Here is a 25309-nt window from a genome sequence, read left to right as displayed (position 1 = left end):
AGCTAGGTCAAGAACCAAGAGCAAGCTCGTCGTCTGAGTTTTTTTATTTTTACCAAAACTTGCCAGAATCCCTATCTTCAAAATCTTTTGTCATCATAAGCAAATCACAATGGGGCCAGAACCATCTCAAAGGGTCTCCTCTCACTACTTTTCCACACCTACTTGATGAGATCAGAGGATGGTTGTAGGCATTGAACACCGCTATTTTGTTAAATTTTGATTAGCCCCCCATCCACATGGGATGTATCATCGATCTCACCTTTCTCTTCCTCAATAGCATTAAGGAAATTCACTGGAGGGGTTCCTTCTAGCTTGTGAGTGGCATCTTCATCGCATGCATGCTCCAAGTTATAGAAAAAGAGATCATGATAAGCATCACACAAGATCCTAGATTACATTTTAATTGAATACATGGAACCAGTCATAGACATTGAAAAGTTAGGAGGGGTTGTACATTTAGGGCTTCTTGTTCTTGTGGCTATGTATGCTTAATCATTTTGGTTTTTTTGGGTGGCTCCATGAGTTGCTTGATTTTGGGTGATCAGGATTCAATGCAAAGTCCCTTGAGAATATTCATCATCTGCGGTGGTGGTGGTTGGCTAGGGATCTCTTTGCTAATTTGTACAAGATAGAGTTGAGACTCTATGTGGCCCACTTGTTGTTTTTTATCTTAATCTTTTTCACTCTAGTTCATCATGAGCTTCACCCAATTCACTTTTCTCCCCCTATTGTGCCTTGAGCACCTTTTGGACTAACACCCTGGGGATGCAAACGTATTTGCTTCAACATCCTTAGCCTTGTGATTGACATATCCTTGCCCTAGCAGCCATGCATCTTCACTGAAGATTTCATTGCACTTTGCTACTAACGGGTTAGGGGATTCATCGTCCTCCATGGGTACCTTGGGGATTAAGGCAACTTGGTCACCTACTTTCCCTTCACTTGGGAAGGTCTTCGTGCTCCCATTGTAAGTAGTTGGGAAGGTTCCTCCAAATTTAGCTGGTACTGACTATAGCCAAACTCCCCAGAAAGCCTTTCAAGATGAAGGTGGCCAGGCTAAGGAGATGCACTAGGGTGAGCAGGCCATTCCAAAGCACCCCACACCAGGAGGAGCACTAGGATGGTAGAGATCATCAAATTAGATGATTATGAGGCTCCACTTCCCCCATCAATTCTAAACCAAATAATGTTGAACTAGTGAAGATCATCTAGTGGGACTTTTGCATCACCTCCATGTGTATTTACGTGACCTCTCCTCCCTAATGAGGAGGCCCCAGTGTCTACGTAAATAGCCCTCATCTCAGCAGTCGAATATCGACCAAGAGACTCTTCTTCCTATAGAGATTTTGATTTCACTCCAAAATTATTTCTTCCCTTGGGAAGATACAGGAACCCCTCTCAAGGACATGATGATGAGGATGAGTCAAGTGGAGAATATCATCCTTACTTTCAAGGAGCAAATAGAAATGCTACAAGGGAAGTTGAGGCTAGAATGGACAATTATGAGTAAGGCTGATGGCTTGAAGAGTGAGAGGTCACACTCATTGATGAGTCTAAGGAATTGGCTAATAGGTTTTAGAGATATATTTAAAATTGGAGATTGACTCAAAAGGCCAAAGAGGACTATCTTTAATAAACAAGGAAGTGTTATGTAGTGACAAGCCAATAGGCTCAATTTCAATAGGTCAAAACACAGGTACAAAAGGCTCAAGCCCACAAATGGAAGACCAAGTTCCAGTGAGGAGGAGCCACTCTCCTTTGAAAATGTAGAGGAGGATAAAATTCGGGTGATAACTATGCAAAGTGAATATGATCCATCATGCATAATGATACTTGGTATCTAAAAGAAGTGTCTTATAGGGAGAAGGCACTTGGCACCAAGTGGGTTTACAAGATCAAATGAAAACTTGATGGCTCAATAACCCTTTCAAGCCAAGTCTTGTTGCAAAGGGTTATGCACAGCAAAAGGGTATTGACTTTGAGAAGACATGTGCTCTTCCTTTTAGGATGACTACCATCATATGCATGATTGCTGTGGCAGCTCATCATGGTTGGAATGAACAAAGACCTTTCCTGCACAGAGATCTGCATGAAGAGGTATACATATCTCAGCATCATGGTTTTCTGTAGAAGGGGCAGGAACATAAGGTGTGTTGGCCAAAGAAAGTTTTGTATGGCCTTAAGCAAGCACCTAGAGCTTGGTATGAGGAGATACATACTGATCTTATTGCACATGGCTCTTGTTGCAATAGTCTGACTGAAAGTACCCTATATGGAAAAAGACTAGAGATGAATTTTTGGTTGACATTGCATTTCTGTTGATGACATGCTACCCACAGGATCCCACGAGTAGGACATTGTAGCCCTTAGCATTCCTCACTTGAGATGAGCGATTTTAGGCCCATTACACTTCTATTTAGGGACACAATGAGCATATGAGATAGTCATGATGCAGACAAAGTGCATATAGAAGCTTCTCTATAGGTTTTCTTTTAAGGACTACTATACTTGTGGAGACAAGCATGAGGTGTAGTCTTGAGGACTCACGAGATCCATTTGAGCAGACTTTATACTAGTAGGTTGTGGGCTATTTGATTTATTTTATGCAACATGATACTATACATATAGTATGGGGTGGAATAGTTGAGTAGATTTATGCATAGCCCAGGGAATACCATTGGAAGGGTGTGAAGTAAATGTTTCACTATTTGCGGGGTACTCAACACCTTGGTTTGTTCTATCCCAGTGGGGTGATCCATAGCTGCATGCTTTTGGTGACTCTGATTGGATTGGCTATTTTGACACATGAGTATCCACTTTTGATGTTTGCTTATTCTTGGGTAGTTCATCATTTCCAGGTTAAGAAAGAAGCTATCTATAGTGGCCACTATTAGTTGTGACGGTGAATACAGGTCAGCATTCACAACTACCATTGAGTGTGTATGGCACTAACAATTATAGGTTGATTTGGGTAGCGATCTACTACTTGTATCTTCATTGACATTGAAAGTTCTTTGACAATTGCAAAGAATCCTATCTTTCATGCTTGTACAAAGCATATTAAGGTACACTATGATTATGTCATGGAGAGATTGTATGCATGAGAGATCAATGCGATCTGTGACTGCTCGCCACTATAGTTGGAACATGCCATGCAGAGTTTTGATGTCATCATAATGAGGAGCTACCCCACCAAAATTTCACCTTACTACTATCAACCTCAATTGAATCTCCACACATCTTGAAGGAGTCAGTCATATCTAGGAAGTCTTTGACGATGCCAACTCAGCCTCATTTCAATTGAAATTTACCACGTCATTGTTCTTTGATTGTCTCATTTTCTACTCAAACATCTTTTGTACTTGCTCCGTTGAGGTTGTTTCTTGTCATCGATTTACTCTATCATGTTTTAGTCATAGGGTGGCACATAGGAACAACATGTTTAGGTCATGGGCATATCAATAGGCGAACGATTGTCCTCCGAGCGAGCTACAGGCGTTGGGGATGGATTGGAGGAGCGACTAAAAACCACACGGGTTGTCTCATAGGAGGAAGCAGAGGATGAAAAACACTCTTCTTTTTTAGTCATGTGGAGGCACATAGGAACAATATACTTGAGTCTAATAAAATATTCTTATGTTAAATACCCCATTCACATGCAGCTTCTGTGACAAACTTGGTCATACCGAAGATAGATGTTTTAAAAAGATGGCCAAATAGCAAGCAAAGGAGCAAACAAATCTTCTAACAGAAGATGATGAGGACAAAGTAGAGTGTTTTTTCCATATCACATGATTGCAATCTTGAGTTCAAATCACCATGGTTGATGAAGGTTCTCTTAGACATCTTCACCTTCACTCTAAAGGGGGGTTTGTTACAAATCGGAGTCCAAATGTGAGTGGGACATCTGTTTGATTGAAAGGACTTGTGGCTCAGAAGGTGTGCCACTTTTGCAGTAGGTGAGTTAGGTGGTTAATTGCATGTCAACATCATATATGATGCTAGGTAGATGCTCTCCACTGACATCATCAATTATGTATCTGTGTGTGGAAGATAAGGCAGCCCCTGCCTACAAAAGGAGACCTCTTGTACTTGCACTCTCATCAATTTGAATCAATACTTTTACCTCAATCTCCAATCTTCATCATGTGATCCTCCCCTATTTCCAAGATTTACTTCTATGGTACAAGGCTTACTTCCACATGTGATGCTTGCATGATTAATTTGCCAAAGGTTTTCCCAAATTGCCTATTCTAAATTAATCAAAATTTTATAAAGTTGTGCAAACCATCATAAAAGTCCTTTAAATGATTGTCGCTTGTTGAAGAAATTAATCAAAGCTACCATCAATATCCCATGCTTGGTTTTTACAAAAGTTCAATTGTTAATTATATCCCCCCTCTTGATATAATTGCTTAAGAGCCTTTGGTTATACATTTTCTTGTTGAAAGCAAGGCCTTTAAGTGATGATTCCCACTTGTTGAAGAAATGAATCAAATTTGCTATCAATATCACATACTTGTTTTTACGAAAGTCATGATGATAATCTCCCAACTCCTGTTCTAATAATTGCTTGATACGAAAAATATTAAGAAGCTTCGATGTTACATTTTATTGTTGAAAGCAAGGCCTTTTGAATAATGCTTTTAAAAATTGAATGATCTCTTCAATGATGCATAAACTCTTCTTAACTACTTGCCTAAAAATTCTATGATGCATATAAATCTTGATGATTGGTTTACCTTTGCTATTTCTTGTTGAGTCACTCATCTAGACATTGATATGTCCTTGATTGCATTTGCCAATTTGCCTTTAATAAAATTGTCATTGGATTGTCAAAAAAATTTCAAATGTTGTTGGAATTGCATACGTCGATAAGATTGCTTCAAGTGATGCCTTTCATGTACTTTGGTGTCAAATATTAATGAATATTTCCCCATTGAGTAAAATTGTGCATAAATCTACAAACACATTGCACTAGCATTGCCTTGGATGACTTGAATATTCTAGAAAAGATTACATTCAATTCTAACACGATATGCCCACATTGTAAACATGTTTGAATGTTATGAACTTTGAAATGACGCACAAAAATACATCCAATAAGCTTGAATTTTTTTGAAAACTATGACATTTTGTGTGTGTGTGTGTGTGTGTGTGTGTGTGTGTGTGTGTGTGTGTGTGTGTGAAGGCAGAACAAAAACCTTGTCCATAATGACCAAGATGTGGCCAAAAAGTCCAAAATTGATGCTTGAAAAGGACTAAATAATGATGCCCAAATAGCCTCAAACTTTTATTTTCACTATGTCAAACCACAATTCAAATTGGTTCAAGTTGAGGATATAAAATCAGTAGCCTTGTAAACAAAGGGAAATAGTAACTAAAATGGATTTTAAGAGGGATACTTCTTGTTTGCGATAAGAGAGAAATTTCTCCTTTAAGATAAGATGGGTCTTAGAGGGATACTTTTCCTTTAAGATAAAAGAGAGGAAATGCTCAATTGGCTAGTAGTACTTTCTTATTCACTACCCAATTGAATAGTACGTACATAGGTGCATGCAAGTCATGGAGACCTATTTCAAGGTCACCACGCTTCTAAACGTTATAGGGTTGAAGAGTTCAATACCTTAAGCAAAACTTGTGCATTGTCATTTGTACTTTGCTAATGTACCTCCCAATGAAAGTGGGCAGCAAAGGCAATAACAATTCGAATAGTAGTGATCCTGGAAGTGGGAGCAAAAGTCTCCTCAAAATCAATACCTTGCTGCAGAGCATAGCCCTTAGCAACAAGACGGGCTTTGTAACGGTCCACTAAACAGTCAGCTTTCCGTTTAATTTTATAAACCAACTTAGTTTCAATGGCATTCTTGTCAAGAGGTAAATCACATAACTCCCAAGCGTTATTCTGATGGATAGAATCCAATTCAACTTACATAACCTTGAACCAACAATCATTCTGAAAGTCATCTTAATGACATAATGGCTCTTCATTGCATGCTGTAGCAACCAAGGCATAAGTAACAAAACTAGCATGCTCTTTCCGAACAGCTGCTCTAATACGGGCTGGCAGAGGAGTATCTTGTTAGCTGTCTTTTAAGGTTTCAAGAAGCCAACGGGGGACCTTTTTGGGCTCCTGGATTTCAGCTCTTTCCTGGTCAAGAGCCCTGTGCAGATGGTCCTAATCAATGAGAGGCAAATCAGGCTGAATATCATGCTGAATATCTAGCTGCACATGTGGCAGAGGAGTATCTTGTTTGCTGTCTTTTAAGGTGTCAAGGAGCCAACGAGGGACCTTTTTGGACTGCTAGATTTCACCTCTTTCCTGGTCAAGCGCCCTGTGCAAATGGTCCTAATTAATGAGAGGCAAATCAAGCTGAATATCTGGCTGCACATGTGGCTGCAAATGACCAACAGATGGAGGAGGTACAACCTCAGATGGAACATCATCATGAGCATCAAACGAAAACAAAGGCAACAAGCTGTCAAAGATATATGGGACATCAACAAGTTTTTTTTTACAGTCCAGCAAAGGCATAGTGGTAGATTCATCAATCACAACACCCCGACTGACAAAACACTTGCCCGTGCGAGACTGATAGAGCTTATAACCCTTGCTCTCTGAGCTATATCCAATAAAAATGCACTTGATAGCTTTATCATCCAAACTTGGTGCGTGTCTGTGAAAGGACGTGAGCATAGGCCAAGCATCCAAATGTCCTCATGTAAGAAATGCGAGGCTTACGACCCGTCCAAGCCTCATAAGGTGTGATAGTTTGCAATGCCTTTGTGGGACATCTGTTCAAAATGTAATAAGCACACATGACGACATTCAACCACAACTTGTTAAACAAATGCTTTTCTTTCAACATGCACCTGGCCATCTCCACCACTGACCTATTCTTCCGCTCAGCCACAGGATTCTGTTGAGAAGTTTAAGGTACCATGTATCGATATGTAAACCACGTGAAGCCAAAAAAACAACAAACTCCTTTGACATATATTCACCCCCCTTGTCTATATTAAGGTGAGCAATGTGCAACCCACTCTCATTCTCAACCAAGGCAATAAAATGCTTGAAGCATGAAGAAACTTCACATCTAGATTTCAAGGCAAAAATCCAAGTGTACATGGCGAAGTCATCAATAAATGTGACAAAATAATAAAATCCCCCAAGAGCTGCAACCCAAATGGGTCCACAAACATCACTATGAATCAGATAAATCTTGCATGAGGCACCAACTCTCCCATCCTTAGGAAACACAGAACGGTACATCTTACCAAGTAAGCAAGGTTCACAAACATGCTTTGAAGGCATATGCATTTTGGAAAGATCAACAACCATACCATCCTTATATAACTTCACCAAAGCCCCAAAGTTGAGGTGTCCAAACCTCTCGTGTCACAAATGAGTATCTACCATGGTAGAAGAATCAAGAGCAAAGACATGTGTATCTACAAGTACAGCATCATCCAAACATCTATCATAAGCATCAAGTCTATAGCTAGTCAAAGTGCCAATCAAGACCATGATAAAGGCATGTGTAGCATCATACACTACACACCGAACACCATCAAAAAGAACATGATAGCCACATGTAGCTATGGTTGAAATAGAAATGGGGTTCTTGCGAATGCTTGGAACACAAAGCACATTCTCTAGAGTAGCAAGACCACCAGAAACAGAAGTACGAGCAACTTGCCCAACACCTTTCACGGTATATGATGCATTATTGGCACATGGAACACTTCCCCCCTTAGATGTATGCTCTAGTGAACTAAATAACTTCCTGTACGAATTGATGTGCTTGCTAGCACCACTATCAAAGAACCAGGCATCATGAACATCAAAAACTGTCATGCAAGCATCGTGAACATCAAGTTTATACTGACATGTAACCGAGAAAGCCCAATGCTGGTCTTGTGCAAAATTAGCTGACTCATGCCGATCTTCTGCACTAGGAGAACCAGATGCTGTAAGACCAAGTTCTTTTCAAATGCAATTCTCTTCCTACATTCAAGGATATCATGTCCATGTTTCTTGCCCCGAAGAAGAGGCACCACGAGAATGAGGGGGTTTACTAGCTGAAACCTTTTCTTTGCCTTTGTGTTTATGCTAGGTAGCAAAGGCTTGATCACTAGCCATAGAAGCATTGCGATTTGCACGACTTTGCTCCTCTTGAAGGAAAGAGCAACCAGCTGGTCAAAAGAGAAATGGTTGGCATCGCTAACTGCAACCAATCTCAATGTAGTAGCAAAGCCTTGATAAGAATTGGGCAACCCATCAAGGGTATTAGAAACAAGCTGAGAATCAAGCATAATCTCATCAATATTGGCCAACTGCTCTTTCAAATCCTTCACGTTAGTAAGGTAGGCATCCATGTTACCACCATCTTCAAGCTTCAACTGCTTGCGGAGATAAGCAACCCTTGCCTCATTCCGCAGCTGATATAACGATGCATGCTGATCTCATGCTTGCTTAGCTGTCTTGCAAGACCGGATATGAGAGATAATAACCCTTTTGTCTGAAAGAGCAATCAAGGCATGTGCTTTGGCATCATGACCATCCCACTAAATCTGCTCCTGTGTAGGAGGCAAAGTACCTGTAGTAGTAGATGCAACTGCTCTAGAAGAAGCATTAGACCCATCACTTGAAGTGAGGCAGAAGGTGGAGCACTAGCAGCTGCATTACGTGTAGGTCTCCCCTCAGAACCTGAAACAATGTGCCATAGATTCTTGGCAACCAAAACGTGCCCCATCATGTATGACCACATGGGCTAATTGGTGCCATCAAGCTTGTCATCAGCCCCAAGCATCCCAAAAAGATCATCTTTGCTGCTAGCCATAGTGCCAAAAAGGCAAGGCAAAGACACAAATCTGATAAAGCAAATGAGAGAAGGGCACTCTCCCAAAACCAAAGCAAATTTCTGCACAAGCTTCAAAGCTTATCACTGCAAATGTGTAGCTGTCACAAGGGGTACCTGCAAATGATGTAGACCCAAAAATGCAGCAAAGAAAGAGCTCCAAATGCGAGCACAAATGATCAGCCTTGTAGGAGAGGTGAAAGGGCCAGTAGATGGTAATGAAGGACGTCAAAAGGAGGCTGGAAAAATGGAATTACAGCAAGAGTTGTGCTCCCACAAGGAGGAGAAAAACTCGAAATGAATGCAGCAGCAACCAGAGGTAAAAAGCTCTCAACCTGAATTGAAAAACCAGCAAATGAGAGCAAGAGAGCTGCACGAGGGTTCCTGGATGAGAGCAACAAGCTCCAAAGCTCGAGTCAGTGGATGTAGGCAGTCCAAAATGCAGCAGCAGGTCATCAAATGAGCAAGTTGGCTCAGCTGAGGCTTCAAAACGCTAGCACAGGTCCCAAGACAGGTCCGTGCAGCAAGGCAGACAGCAGTAGCAAGGCATTTAATGCACCAAAAAACAGTATCCTGTGCAGCAGCTGCTCCAAAAAAGTGTTTTTCCGCGATGGAAATGCCTGTAGAAGCCCTGAATGTTCACACGTGTGGAAGGCGCCTTGGGAAATGAGCCGACCAGCAGGAAAATGGGCCGAAATGCAAGAGAACAGGCCTCCAACAACACCAGGGTGTCGGCCATCCTATGGTCGAGGTTTTGGTGTCCTGGTTCAGCCGCGTAGCTCCATCTCCCTCATATCACATTTAGGGGAGTAGTTCAGCTCAGTTAGTATGCCAATTTGGCACCCGTGTACAACAGTTATGTCAGCAGTATAAATAAAGCACTGTACTATAGTTACCAAGACCTATTGGCTATGGCAGACAATGGAAGCTCAGAAATGAGTGATAGAAGAGCAAAAACGAGCTGTTGTATTGAAAATGCTGTTACAATGAATGGAGGCTCAAGAGGGAGCCAATATGACAAAACCCTAGGGCTAAATGCCCTAACTGGACTAAGTGTCCTAACTGAACTAGGTGGTACATGAACTAACTGTACCAACAGTCCTAACTGACTGTAACTAGGCCTACAAGGCACATACCAAGGAATAAGTGGCACCTATGGATAGCCCATAGAATGGCCTACAAGATCTCGTGTCTCTCATGCTTGGGTTCTCCTTGTATGTTCATCTATTTTCCGCACGGCTAGTCCCCGCATATTACAAAGAAAATGTATTTATAAAATACCAATGCTCATGAAAAGTGACTATGCACTTTTTGTTGGATTTGAAGAGGATGTGAAGGCTGCAGGGGCTGCTTAGGCAGAACCGAAGACTGCTGAGGCTGGTGGCTGAGTCGCTGCACTGACCGGTCCTCCTGAATGAGGGCTGAGAGCTGCTTTTGTAGCCTGGAAGGCTCCTGTAACTGCCGTTTCAGACTGGTTCAGTCTGCCTATATACCCGACCTGTGACTTTAACACAGGATCCAGCCCAGATCTGACCTGATCTACCCCATGCTGGCTGGCATGGCTGCATGTCTGCCTTGTTTACTGCTATTTGGCAGCCCCTGTGGCCAGGTAGATGGCCATGGGCTGTTGGATGCCCATGACATCAGTGCAATTAATGGAACATATTGATACTATTTCAACAATAACTCAAGGAGAGCCTCTATAAGCAAGGGCTAAAACCTCACAACTAGAGGAGAGACCCCTACACCAAGCAACCACTTCATACCTAAGGACAGTAGAGAAACTCTAGATTGCCTTAATACGGCAGTTATGACTAGCATAGAAACCACTCAAGAACCCAAATTACACCTCGCTCCACCGACATAGTAGAAGGCACCAAAAAAACCGCACAATATTTCGCATCAATGAGGTTGCCTCTTTGTCTTTAAAACTATCTGTAACTATTCACTTCTGTAAACTAGCCATGGTACTCTTTGTGAAACATCAAAAACCGACAATCATGACTACACCCACTCAAGTGGAGTTATCTCCGACTCATCCATGTATCAGCTGGATATAAGACTCCCAAACACCACCAATTGCTGTCACGAGTCATCCACCCTAGTTCTCTGAACTCCTAGATGTCTAACCAGCAGAAAATGTAGGTTACCTATTATCCTGATTTCATAAAGAAATTCATTACCAAGCGTGCAAAACAATCAACCAATATCTAGCTTGGAATAACTGAAAGCTAAAGCTACCAAACAGCCAAAATAGGGTATGGGTATGAATCTTGCATGCGACACTACCAATTTATGAAAGCGAATGCTCCTGTAATCTCAGTTCAACATGATTTCTTGCAACAAGCTAGGTGAATTTCCGCTCAAAAAGTTTTCCTGAATTTTGAGAGATCATGTGCATGTGACATTTGCTGATTGTTGTCTTTTAACCTAACCCACACTTAAGGACATGCAATGGCAGCAATAAACCTCCATGTGTGTGGCAATACTCAATTTTATTGCAAAGCATAGTTCCACGCCCTGTGCGAGAATAGCCAAAAGAGGTTCCATCTCTATCATACATGATGAACTGCTCTTTGTCCTCGCTAGGTTTAATATGAATCTCTTATTGGCGTAAACCTCCAAAGTCAAATAGGTGAAACACAATAAAAAAGATGCCCTTTGTGAAAAAGGATCACCTAAGAAGGGTTCCATCCTATGCAGACTACCATATCATAAGCAACTGAAGTTTGAGTGCATGTCAGAGAATAGAGCCGCAATATTACATAATTCTACAAGACAACGCCTATATATGACCCTTTTATGCCTGACTCTGGCAATTCTCAGACTTACAGTGCATGGGCATTGGTTTTAGAGTCATAATAAAAGGTTTAGAATCAAAGGTGTAGGCACTGTTCCATCTAGCATGTCACCTTCCACATCAGCAGCTCATCTGCATCTTTTGTTTAAAAAGATACCTCTGACTTGGATAGGGTTGGCCATTAACTGGGCGAAGTTGGATGAAAAGCAGCACCTATGCCATCATCAAGAAATTCAGAAGAAGCCAACTTACCATCACAAGCCTGTCCGCTGTGCTAATCACCAGCACCAGTGACAGATTGCTCTGGCTGATCAGCAGAGCCACTGATCTCTTGCTTACATAAAGGGCAAGAAGCATTTATTTTCAGCCATTTATCAACGCAATCCACATGGAAAAAGTGTGTACAAGGTAGTTCCTTTAAGTCCACGCCATCTTTGTACTTTCCAAGGCAGATGCAGCACACCTGAGATAAAGCATATAGGATTTTATCAAATTTTCATTTAAATACTTACTAAGTAGAATGAATGCCTACTGCTACTACATTGACCTAAGATGGCATATTGATCACATACGGCATCTTCACCAGAGACGGGCCGCTGTTTGTCTGTACCAGCTGCAAAAATACCCTCTTCTCCAGACGTTTCGGTGTCAGAATCATTCCCATCTTTACATTTTTTACCACTTGAACCCTTAATCTTGAATTTGTAAATAGGAAGAGCATCAATCACTTCAGGGGCAGCACCTTTTGCTTGCCCTTGGTCTTCCCGAAAACCTAGGAGTGTGATAATGCACGGCAGGCAACAGCATACCGTTGCACATATGATAAAGGGCATAGCATAGCCTATACAGCTAAATGTAAGGAAAACAATACAAAGCCTGCATCATTCATGAGAAAATATCAGCCTCGTAAAAGAAAACAGAGCATGAGCAGTACTTTTTTAAAAATGTAAAATTCTTTTGAAAAAGGGATATGAGGAAAAGTAAGCACGTGATGGCCTGTGAATAGACTCCCGCTACTTGGACGAGTAAAATGAAACCAGTCAATCTTGAAAGAATGTTACCGAAACCAGTAAATCTTGAAAGAATGTTACCTGTACAAATTAGGAGCTTCCCGAGAAGAAGAGTGCCCTCCAAATACCCAGACATTGCCCACGACAAACCAAACAGCAAAAAAGCAATCCAAAGCAATCTTGAATCTTTCCATGTGTATTGCAATCCTGTCAAAGCAAATGGGTGGTTTATCAGAATTGAATCTGAGATGATTGTTTCTCTTCTAGTCTGTGGAGCTGTGGCCACCGGAATTAAACCATATATTATATAAAAGGACACTTGAAATACACACAAAAAATCTCCAGCCAGAACAAAAGTATTACCTTAGATTCTCTTTTTAATGGGAGTAAATATAAAGCAAACTCCTTCTCTTGAACCATAAAGCACACAGTCTATGATGCTATATCACACACTTGCATATGAATTGCTTGCTGAACTTAAACTGGGACTATGCACATTGAAGCAAGCAAGCAACAAGAGGAGAGCTCGTAGCACAAGATTGCGTCAAATTTGGCCCCTCACTAGGAAGAAAGTACTTGACATAAAAGATGACCTCAGGTTAAATGGATGAGGAACAAGCCTCTTTTGTGATGTTCTTAAGGAAGTCCAGTTGTGACTCATGAGGGCTGCAATCTATAAAAGCCATGCACTAGTATGTTGCTTCTTGCATTATTTGTCAAAAGGGAAAGTATGATAGGAAATAGTTACAAAAAATATTGCAGCCTTTGCAAATATCAAAAGTTCCTTGGGAGTATATAGCAATGGCTTTTGTTTGATGCTTTCCTAAATACCAGATTGTGATATGATCTAGATTGATTGATAGATTTAGCAAACAAGATTGTTTTATTGACAAAAGCCATAAGCATATCTTTGTACATTTCCCATTTGGAAAAATAAGCTCACGAGTAATTTGTGGAATGATATCCTTGGTTACTGGGGAGCTAAGTTGGAGTTTTCTTCTTCCATATATACGTACGGCTGATGGGATCTTTCTCAATCAGCACGAGTATTGCTTGAAGTTTGGAGAGATTCCGCATGAGAGCAAGCGGTCTAATAGTTACTTTGATGAATCCAAGGAGCAAAATTTTCAACCGTGATCCTTCTCCCTTGGTTGATGGTACACTATATCGTCAATTAATGGAAAGCCTTCTTTATCTCACCAACACATGCCCAAATATTTCTTTTGCAAATGGACTGAATCCCCAGCCCAATCTCGGGCATTAGTTCAAGCTGGGGGTTGTACAAATTGTTAAGGCCAGACTATGGAGCAACCAGGCTCTTCGAAAATGTCCAATTTCTCCAACCCTACTGCCTCAACTCCATTGACCAAAATCTCCTATTCTGCAACTGTCACTCACACCCCCACTCCATACGTGAAGACGTATCAAAGGCGAAATCGACCCATTACCAGGCCCCAGGAACAGATTTTACAGTTACAGCAGGAGATTTGACAGCTTAAGTTATGTTTGGTACAATGGAATCACGATTCCAAGATCTGGAAAGTGTCACGATCTGTGACGTATTCCTTTCTCTATACCTTAGACTTATGGATGGTTTGATGAATGGACACTTGTGGAAGGGTATGCCCTTTCAACGGGACACTTCCTATGAGGCACAACCCTTCACAAGAGAGACATTCTATTGAAGAGACACTACCATTGTAATGTACCATCTCATCAAGGGTCACACCCTTCACAAGGGGTACACCTCTCGAGTCTCTTCATGCACATACACTTTGGAGTACACACCTTTTCATGTGTGACTCTTCACTCTCTATATAAGAGAGGCCCAACTGCATGGATGACACACTACAAACACTCAAGCAATACAAATATTCCTTGTTCTCAGCTATTTCAGTCTCCTTTCTGTTCCTTAGCACATTTCTAAATATAGTAAATCTAAGATTTCTTACAGTGGTATCAGAGCAAATTTCCCTCCTACTTGTGGGAAATGCCCCCCACCTTCTAGCACCTATCTAATACCTCTACTTCCGCTAGAAGGAGATCCACGCACGTTGTGCATGGAAGAGATGGAGAGAATGAGTGTAAAAATTTTTAGCGCCTACCCCACCTAAGTCATCAATGGCCTCTCCATTTCCCTCACATCACTAGTTGATGTGAATGGACAAGACAAAAATCGTGTCTTTTGATGTGCTTGGGCTGTCCCAAAACCAAGGGACGCACCTTTTGATGAAGAGTTTTTGACTAGGATGTTTCAAGATCTATTATTTTTTGCCTAAGGGACACACCCCATCGTGAAAAAGACACACCTTATCTTGTGGAGACACCCCTCTTTAAAACAGGGTTACACCCCTTCACGAAAAGGTACACCTATTCCAAGGGTCTTACCCCTTAGAATAGGCACACCCTTTGGCACCAAGCACCAACCTACAAAAGGGTACCTAGAGGGTCTAAAAAGGGCAACCAGCCCTACACCCAAGGCCTAACCCTAGACTACCCAAGGGTTTAGAGAACCCATGTTTTAATGTTTGGCAACCACCCAACCTAGGCAGCCAAAAACAAATGACGGTCTCTTTTTTATGCAATCCGTACGGAAATTTGTCACGCATGTTCGCCTTTCTTCCACGCCATATGCCGCTCTCCATCAGCCGATTTGCTGCCCTTGTTTCCAGCCAGTCTTTCCTGGCCCAAATCATCAGACCTTGCTGCCCGCAAATCAGCCCTGGAAGCGAGCAAAGCACACCCCTCAAGCAGCCCCAGATGCAACGATTTGCTTCGCCTCTGCCAGCGAATTTCTTCTGAGCCTCTCCTGCTTGTGATATGCTCCTGCCTGCACCAATTAGACCTTGAAATCAGCTGATAACTCCCTGCTTTCAATTGCCCTTACAATCTGCTGAATTTTTCGCCCTGATTGGACGCTCAGGTCACGCCAAAACGCTGCTGAAGGTGGCTGTCTATTTCCTTCTAAAGCAAACCCTAATTTCAAAATTTGAAGCCTGACATTTGTCTTCAACCAACCTCGACATCAAGACCTCCTTCAAATCGCAATTGATGCTGTACCCTTTCCAGCCTGAAGCCCACTGCTTGTACACGATTTTCAGCACCAGTCTGACAGTAAATCTTTTGGTGCCAAGTGGTTTCTTTCCTTTCTTCTCTGAGGACGTTCTCTCAACATATCTTTGCTGTCTTTACTCTCACAAAATTACAGCCAATGAACTTTTCCTCACTTAGAAATGGAAACCCCTGGTAACGCTCCTGATATCCCTTCAAGCACACCTCGGGCATCACCTATCACTCAATATCGTGTTCAGATTGCACAACCAACCCACTTTGGCGCCTTTGCACCGTGGGTCTTTTGTGTCACGTGCCCTTCAGTGACTTGGACCACATCCTATATCTTCTGCGTGAGGACTTCCTCAGCACACTCTTCACGAGACACGTAGATACCCAGAACCCGATATTCCACACGAGTTCGCTTTCCATCTTTGGAGAGACTTTTACCCCTCAGCTTCAGCATCTCCAGGGTACTCTCCACCTCCTCCTAAGCAGGTTTTACCTTCCCCAAGACAGTATTTACACTCTAAAGGCACTCCTCTTGGATATCCTCCTCTTCCAACAGCAGCTCCTTACCCTTTCTCAGATTCGTAGACGCTGCAACCAACTCTTGTCCTCTCACAAGCAGTAACACCCACTTCAGCATCACCAGTGTTACCTCATTCAGGACCTCCTTTGCCATATTTCCACGGTTGGTTCCATCCTGCCTTACCTGCCCCCTCCAACATGAGCAATCTCAGGGAGCAGCCCGGATCTTCTTTCAGGAATGGTACAACTAGAGCGCAGTCTCGTGCTCTTCTGAGGACCTCAGACATGTCGAACCGCTCGCATGCAGCCTCTCCGGAGATAAGCGACTCTAATCCAAAAAAGACCCTTGAAGTAAATATACATGGCGAAGCATTACCTAAACTTCAAATTTCTCAACTTCAGGTTAGCATTTCCGATATGGTCCAAAAAGTCCAACAACTCCAAGATTCTCGCAGTACCAAGAGGATGACGTGACGCCACCCGACGACTATGTGGACCCGATTCCACCAGAGGTAGAAAACGTTGAACTCCGTGCCCCTACTTCAAGCTTCCAAAACTAAAAGACTTGACATAAAACTACCGGAAGCCCACACTGGTCAACGAAATCGCCGAGCAGTTGACCAGTGGCTCACTAAAATGCGCATGTACTTTGACACTCTTGACCTCACTGAAGGCAAGAAGATTGCCTTGGCAGCCTCCCTCCTCAAAGATACAGCTTTTCTTTGGTGGCAACGACGCTTAAAGGAGGGTAAAAGTGTGTTAACTTGGGAACGTTTTGAACACGTGCTCCGTAAGCAGTTCATACCTACCAATGTAGACTTCCACGCTCAAAACTTTGACAGTTGGAGCAAACGGGCTCCCTGTCTTCCTACATCTCCCAGTTCACCACATTGGTGCTGGAGATCGATGGTTTAACTGATGATGATTGCCTTCATGCTTTCATCTCAGGTTTAAATCCCTCGTTACGCATTGCTGTCCTCAAAGCAAACATCACCACCACTTCTGGCGCTATTGCTTACGCAAAGCGCATTACAGATTTTCAAAACACAGGAAAGTAGAGTTCTGACAAATCATAGAACTCTCATATGGCCAAGGGTGCTCGCCCTCAAAATAACTCAAAGTTCAAAAAAAACTCGGGTAATTAAGGTCATCGACAGTCTCAAGACCCAACAAGTCTCAGAAATTGTATGCTAGATCCCAACAGAAGCACTCCTCCAAGGATCGCGCACCTTCCTCTTCACAAAATCATGACCGTCATCACCAACACAAAGGTGCGGCCTATGACAAGAAGAACAGCTCCAACACAAAAGGACTTTGTACCATCTGCACTCACGACCATAGATGGTTCGATTGTCCAAAGCGACCCAAGCAAAATTCCAATATGGAACCTAGCACTTCCCTGGCAGAAGATTCTACTCTGGCACAAGACAAGAAAGGCAAAGCTGTTTGAATGGCAAATACCATCCACATGAGCCTTGCCAGCAACCTCGAACCTTCCCAAGCCACTCAAGTACTTTGCATCCAAGGATCGATTCGTGGAACAATGGTCACTATCCTCATCAATAGTGGCTGCTCTCATAATTTCCTAGCTAGTTCTATGGTCAAAAGACTTCGGTTGATCACCAGTCCTAGTCCCATGGACTATCAGATCGAACTCATTAATGGAACTACCTTTTTGTGCAACATCAGGGTCAAAAACCTGTCCTTTTGCATCCAACATTATACGAACAAGTTGAATTTGACATCAGCCACTTTCTAGGTACGATGTCATAATCGGACAACAGTGGCTCTACGACTATGATCCATCAATCAATTTTCGCAGCCATACTAAACAGTTTGTCCACCACGGAAAACTTATTCAGCTAACTGGTTCTAGGGACTCTCCTTCAACTCCAGTTGGCTCGGCCTTACAAGTAAAGAAGTGGGTTCGTAAACGTGAAGTAAAGACTGCACTTCTGTTGGTTACGGTAGTTGAGGAGATTCCGACAAAGGATCCTCCTGAGTACCTCAACCAATCCTTTTTCCAGCCTTACCTTGATATTTTCCCACAAGAATTGCCAAAGCAGTTACCACCTCGACGACCAATGGATCATCCAATCGAACTTATTCCCGGCAGTAATCCACGGTCGAAACCTCCTTATCGGGTTTCTTACACTCAAAATAAAGAAATCCAGGACAGGTGACCGAACTACTCGACAAAGGTCACATTCGGCCTAGTCGTAGCTCTTTCAGATCTCCTGTACTACTTGTGGAAGAAAAGAATACCTCTGCATCGACTATCGAGCCCTCAACAAGATCACTATCAAAAATCATTGCCTCGTATTGATGACCTTTTCGATCAACTTCTGCACGTAACACAATTTTCAAAGATTGATCTTCGTTCGGGTTATCATAAAATCCGCATGCGATGAGTACAAGACGGCTTTTCGAGCAAAGTATGGACACTATGAATGTTTGGTCATGCCTTTTGGGTTAAACAATGCCCCGGCCATATTCTTGACACTAATGAATGACATCTTCAAGCCTTTCCTCAATAAGTTCGTCATCGTTTACCTCCATGACATCCTCGTTTTCAACAGATCCTTACATGAGCACAAACAACATCTTCACCAAGTTTTTGAGTTTTGAGGTTCTCCGCACAAATTCTCTCTACATCAACGTTGAGAAGAGTGAATTCTTCAAAACCTATATTTGGGACATGTTATTTCAGCCCAAGGCATCTTTGTGGATCCCAAGAAGGTCGAGGTAATTCGAAACTGGCCTACTCCTAAGAACGTTCATGATGTCCGCTCTTTTCTCGGATTGGCAAACTTCTACCATACAAAGGTCTATCAATTTTTTGAGATTGCAGCTCTGATGTCCGAATTATTGAAAAGCATGGCAGTTTTCCAGTGGCTTCCCGAAACAGAGTATAGTTTCCAACAACTCAAGCAAGCACTCACTACCACACCTATTATGGCTATTGCTGACCCAAACCTTCCGTTTGAGGTCATGACTGACGCTTACAGGAGCAGTCTTGATGCAAGAAGAAAGAGTTATTGCTTTTCACAGTCATAAACATTCTGTTATCCAAACCAAATAGCCAATTTATGATAAGGAGTTTCTTGCCATTGTACATGCTTACTACTCTTGGAAACATTATCTCGTAGGAGCCGACTCAGTGGTAAAGACAAACCATCACTCTCTAAAGTACATCTTTACTCAGCCAATAATGAACGCTCGTCAAGCACACTAGGTTGAGTTTCTGGCCAACTTTCACTTGACCATTGAGTGCATTGCAGGACTACGCAATGTAGTTGCAGATGCTCTCAACAGGTTAACTCTAGCATCAGCTATGGTAATCTCTACATTATCTGTGGATGTTCCAAATTCATTCAAAGCGAAGTAGCTCAATGATAAAGACTTCGGCACAGCAATACAAGTTCTTTCGAAAGATCAACCTTCTACTTCCGAACAAAAGATCTTCTCATCCTATTCTTATACGGACAACCTTCTGTATTATCAAGATCGTGTCTGTGTACCACATGACAAGGATGTTCGACGTCTTTTGTTAAAAGAGCATCATGTAGTTCCTTATGCTGCACATCCAGGCATCAACAAGACTTACAGGTTACTCAGTGCAACATACTACTGGCCTCAAATGAAAAGCGACGTCATCAAAATGGTTTCGTCTTGCTTATCTTGTCAACAAATGAAAGCAAGCCAACGACTTCCAGCAGGACTTCTTCAGCCACTTACAGTTCCAACTGAAAGGGGGAAAAGTATTTCCATGGATTTTATTAAAACACTACCACGATCATCCAGAGGTAACACTCAGATTATGGTAATTATTGATCGATTGTCCAAAATGGCACACTTTGTTGCTTGCAAAAGCAGTGCACAAGCTCCGGACATCGCCAAACTCTTCATACTACATATCTTCCGACACCATGGATTGCCCAAGAACATCGTCTCCGACAAAGATCCTAAGTTTACCAATCACTTTTGGATTTCTTTGTTCCAATCTTTGGGTACAACTCTACTATTCAATTCAGCCTACCACCCAGAATCAGATGGCCAGACTGAAAGAGTCAACCAAGTTCTGGAAGAAATGCTCCGACATTATATTCAGTCACACTTAGCAACTTGGTAAGAGTATCTACCACTCCTTGAGTTTGCTTATAATAACTCTTTCCATAGTGCCATCATCATGAACTCTTTCCATAGTGCCATCATCATGACTCCATTCCAAGCAGCTTACAGACACACTCCAATTGTACCAACGAATTTTGTACTTCAACATCGAGTGACCCTAGCTGATCGATTGGTTAAAGAAATGCAAGATATTCTACTCCAAGTTAGGGATCGTATGCGAAAAGCGCAAGAGCGGTATCAACGGTCCACCAACAAACGTAGACGTGACCTTGAATTTGAAACTGGTGACATGGTGTTGTTATTTGTAGCCCCACATCGCTACAAGACGGTCAAGTCTATGTTTCCTAAGCTGCGACCAAGATACTATAGACCTTTCGGGATCATCAAGAAAAATTCACCTTTAAGTTACAAATTGGAATTACCACCATCATGGGGTAAAATCCATCTGACATTTCATATTTCTTGGTTAAAGACATATATTCCAGGTGATGAAGCAGTTCCTCCTGCAAGTAACTATGTCCCAGAAATCAAAGACAATTATGTTCTCCTTATTCCTATCCTAAGCGTATTCTGGACCATCGACAGCGAGAGACTCAACATTGACTTATCACAGAATTCCTTGTTCTTTGGCGATATCTGGACGACTCCGACGCTACTTGGCAATTTGATGAAGATTTACAACAATACCCTGACATATTACAGCAATATTTTTAGGATTTACCATGATATTTTCTACAGGAGTTCATTATCTCCACCACAGTCTTATTTTGAGTGCTAACATGAAGGGCACAAGATTCCAAAAATGCAAGAATTTTTCCAAAAATATCCATAGGAGGAACGGGCTTGGGGGGGTAGGCATGTTATATTCGGAATGATTGGGAGAATACAATCAAGGTCATAAAGGAAAACCCACATAGACGGTTTTGGACAGCCACGTCCTCTCATTAATAGAAGTTCTTCTCTTTGCAAAAAAATTTTAAAAAAAACCGACAAGTTGGAAATAGAAACAAATGAGGGGAATATCCGCCCAGTAGCAAGCTATTTTGCTCGCCCCCCCCCCCCCCCCCTCCCCACATACAAACACAACAGCAACATATCACGAGATAACCTCTTCACCATTTGGGAGAGGATATCATAGAAAGATGAATGGCACATTGATCGAAGCGTGTTTGCCAAAAATGTTAGCATACAATCATAATGGCAAGGGACTTTAATGCACAAGCAAGAGCAAGGCAGGCCACAATAATAGTGGAAAGAAAAGACTCGGTGTGGATGGAAGAAAGGACTTTAATGCACGAGCAAGAGCAAGGCACGGCACAATAATAGTGAAAAGAAAAGACTCAATGTGGATGGAAGAAATGGAATAAGGCCGTGACGAAAGAAGGGGTTGGAAGAGGTCATCGGAAGACACATGAGATATCATGCACATGGGAAAACACCTACTCACTTTATGAGGGTGTTTCGAACTACAGATATGCAATGGCACGCCCCTTTTCAGAAGCATGGGAGGCCACACATGCACAACCTCCCAGAGCTCAAGTGTAATAGACTACATGGTCATCAACCCACACATACTGAGATACTTCAAGGTCAATGGGGCAGCTAAGGAGTTTGACCACAGGGCCCTCTCCCTCAGGATCTAAGGGACAAGAGCCACTGCCAAAATGAGAAACACAGCACACCCCACGTCTAAGGTGGCCTATAAAAAGGATCATGTTTACGAGGAGGAATTACAGAAGGCATTCTCTCAATTCCAGATGTCTTGCACCTGCCAGGAGATGGACAAAATGTCTGACACAATTATTTTCAGAAAACAGCCCACAAATGCTTCCAAAAGGGCAAGGGGAAGAACGTAGGCATGCCCTGCAATCACTATAATGACCAAGAGTGCAAAACAAGAAATAAATCAGGGAGAACAGCAGACACGGAGGGGGAAAAGGCCAAAGCATGAGATTACAGGTTAATAGTCGGTTAAAAGAAGAGAGACTCCCTAAGAAACCAACAGCTTGAGCACTTTAAAGAGTTTAAGAAAATTCCTAGAAAATTCTTCTAGAAGCTACAATGACCTGATTTGTTATGGACCTATACCAGAGAGAATAGCGCAGAAAAGAGCACTCAACATGTCTCCATCAAACTTGCGGAGATGCTGACATGGGCCCTGGAATGCAAGACTCTGTAAAATCTGTCGGACATGGGCCCTGGAATGCAAGACTCTGTAAAATCTGTCGGACACCGCCATTGCCGAGTGTATGCACAACAGGGAAAAATACAGCGGAAATGCTACTAGCCTGAAAAACCTCCTGAGGATGCCGGCCCAGCAGCTAGGCAACCACATAAAGAAAATCCTAGGGCACTGCAACAAAGGCCTTCAGCAGTTAGCAAATATATGCTTGCAGCCAAGTTCTCATATTTTTGGATGAAACAAACCAATGTCATTTTGATAATGGTCACCGGGTCCCATAGATCCCAAAGGGTCTCCAGACTTTAATACAATCATATCATATCCTCTACTCTCTCTCTCTCTCTCTCTCTCTCTCTCCTTCCACTACTGTATCCCCCAGTTCCCCCTTTTATCTCCGCTCTTCGTAGCGTCTGATTTGCAGACAGAAAGGACAGACGTTCTTCTTTTCACTCTGAAACGCCATAGCCAGGTGCATTGAACACTAGAAAGCACTTACAATCAGTCACGTACTATAAACGAAAAACCTGCACATCTGTGGCAATTATGCATCCATTCCCAACCAGTTTCCGAGTTTTGTGCACTTTTGGAAACAGACGTGAGGATACAAGGCAAAAGGAAGCTGATACCATACAATTTAGAAATGATGAATTAATAATCCAAAGGGCAACTGTTATGGTATCGTAAAGTTCAAGAAGAGGCATATGCTCTTCATTTTACCACAGTCCGCTCACATGGCCTAAAAACATAAACTTTGTATGCACTACATGCTAAGGCATCCTTATTTCAGTCATTGGTACCCAAAAGTGGTTCCACTTCACATTCATCATGCCTGCTATAATTTCTCCAATTAGAACAACGTCCCACATTTCTATCAATTTCTTCAAGCCGTAGACTCTGGAATTTCTCCAATTAGAACGTCGTCCCACATTTCTATCAATTTCTTCAAGCCGCAGACTCTGGAATTAGGAGGGCTAGAAATATAGGGCAGAGCTGGTCAAATGTCATCAATACAGTCTCATCCAGAAGAAATACAGAAATGCTCTTTGAGCAATATGATCACTTTACCTTTCTCCACCAGCTGACACTTGATTCCCGTGAATCGTGGGCTCCACACCATCTGGCTCTTCAACCTGTGATTCGGTACGCTGAGGATGTGGCATACTCGGGGGACTTGAAGAAGAAGCCACAGATGAAACAACTGGATCCTGGGCAGGTTGGCGTGCATAATAACGAGTGTATCGCCAATATAGTAATGGAAGTGTTGCCATACAACCTGCTGCGTAGCCCACAACCCATACTGATAATGGTGTCCTTGGTTTCTCATCCGTTGACAGGGACAGGACGATGATAGAAGCAATGACCTGGCTAACTGTGATTGTGAGTTCAATTGATATCCACAATCCAGAATTCAAAGGACTTGTCCTGTGACGAGCTCCATAGTTGTTAGCATCCGTACGCCTCCCCAAAGATCCTGTCCTGCCCAACAATCCAGCTGCAGGTGCGTGAGATTGACTTGTTGATGATGTTGACGAATTGCTAGGTGGGCTTAAGGAAATGGCAGTATCATTTTGTGATGACGAGGGCAAGCTCACGGTATCAGAACGCTGGTCCGGACGAAGTCTTTCATCCAGACCTTCTGAGGTCCTAGACTCGATAGTCAAAACATGCTCATGATGCAAGCGTACAGAATCCCGATCCATAAGCAACGGGTATGTGTCAGTATCTTGAACTTCCAAACTTAAACCCCTGCAGCCAGCAGCCATGGACCTACAGAACCCCTCCTTGGGAGTGAAGCCAACTCCACGCAGTTTCACTCCACATTTGCCTTGAAAATTATACCGTCCTTTTCTGTCTAATGTGCTGAAGTACCTTTAGCAAACAAACTTCTGTAACAAATAAGCCTCATTCCCCAGGAAAATTTGCTGTAGCAATCCTAAGCTCGGCTTCGACGCAGTAGGAGCAAAAACTTCATCGCAGTTTGTGAAACGTCGAGGTTTGATAACAGCAGTGCCGTAGAAGAGAATTCAAGTCCTACCAAGAGCCAAACGCGTCGGAAGATCAAATAAGAAACAAAAAGCCAGACCGGCGGTGATAAATTAGGAAATAAGAAGAAGGAAGAAGCCCTGATCCCCATGGATTGGAGCAATTTCACCTCCATTGTTGGATCTTGTCTAACTGGAAGAAGAGGGCTAAGAGCGAGGTGAATGTAGGGAAGGAAGAGGGGAAAGGAAGGAAGGAAAAGCAGGGAGGGGGAAGGGAGTACCTGAAGGGAAGGGGTGCGATGCCGATGATGAGAGTGGAGATGGAGCTGAGGAAGATAGCTATGGCGATCGAAAGCTTCAGAGCTCCGCCATAGCTCAACAATCAACACAATTACATAAAATTAAACTCTAGCTCCCATTCAACCCCTTTCTAATCCCTCCCTTAACCCCCCCTCTTTTCTTAATCCCATTTTAATCTCATTTTATCGCCTTTTTTTTTTATCTTATTTCTTTTGTCTCACTCCCTCTCTCCTCCGCATGCCTTGCTTGTCACTTATCCCTCTTTACTTGGCCTCCTCTACAGCTTTTTATGAAACTCTAAAATCCGGCGAAGCCCCGTGGCACATTCAAAGCCGTTAGATCAAGTGATCTATTATTAGCTACTTTCAATAGCCCATCTATTTGCAACTAACTGGCCAAGCATTCTAGCTACCACACTCCATCACGCCACATGATATGGACCGTTACACTCTCTGCGC

General features: G+C 42.6%; 1 protein-coding gene across 2 annotated transcripts; it reads right to left on the bottom strand.

The window, feature by feature from the left end:
* Positions 1-11346: 11346 nt before the first annotated feature.
* Positions 11347-24958, bottom strand: LOC147881148 (E3 ubiquitin-protein ligase At1g63170-like). 2 transcript variants are annotated; one of them, XM_087369759.1, is made up of 6 exons: positions 24833-24958; positions 23635-24600; positions 12753-12878; positions 12234-12537; positions 11914-12124; positions 11347-11799 (listed from the first exon to the last, which is right to left on the bottom strand). In XM_087369759.1, the coding sequence occupies exons 2-5, from the start codon at positions 24330-24332 to the stop codon at positions 11936-11938; spliced, it is 1317 nt and encodes a 438-aa protein (XP_087225885.1). In that variant the 5' UTR covers positions 24333-24600; positions 24833-24958; the 3' UTR covers positions 11347-11799; positions 11914-11935. The 2 variants fall into 2 exon arrangements, with proteins under 2 accessions (XP_087225885.1, XP_087225884.1); XM_087369758.1 differs by having other exon boundaries at positions 11347-12124.
* Between the last annotated feature and the right edge of the window lie 351 nt (positions 24959-25309).

This window comes from Dipteris shenzhenensis, chromosome 31, assembly GCF_047967505.1.
Source record: "Dipteris shenzhenensis isolate YYH24624 ecotype China chromosome 31, Dip_SZ_1.0, whole genome shotgun sequence".
Lineage (NCBI taxonomy): Eukaryota > Viridiplantae > Streptophyta > Polypodiopsida > Gleicheniales > Dipteridaceae > Dipteris > Dipteris shenzhenensis.
This window is presented reverse-complemented; position numbering and strand designations above follow the sequence as displayed.

Excerpts from the sequence above, each read along its gene's own strand:
- LOC147881148 (XM_087369758.1), bottom strand. The coding sequence starts at position 24,332 with ATGGCTGCTGGCTGCAGGGGTTTAAGTTTGGAAGTTCAAGATACTGAC. Across the intron at positions 12,879-23,634 it reads GTGTCAGCTGGTGGAGAAAG|GATTGCAATACACATGGAAA; the intron begins GTAAAGTGATCA and ends TTGCTTTGACAG. Across the intron at positions 12,125-12,233 it reads CCGTCTCTGGTGAAGATGCC|GTGTGCTGCATCTGCCTTGG; the intron begins GTATGTGATCAA and ends GCTTTATCTCAG.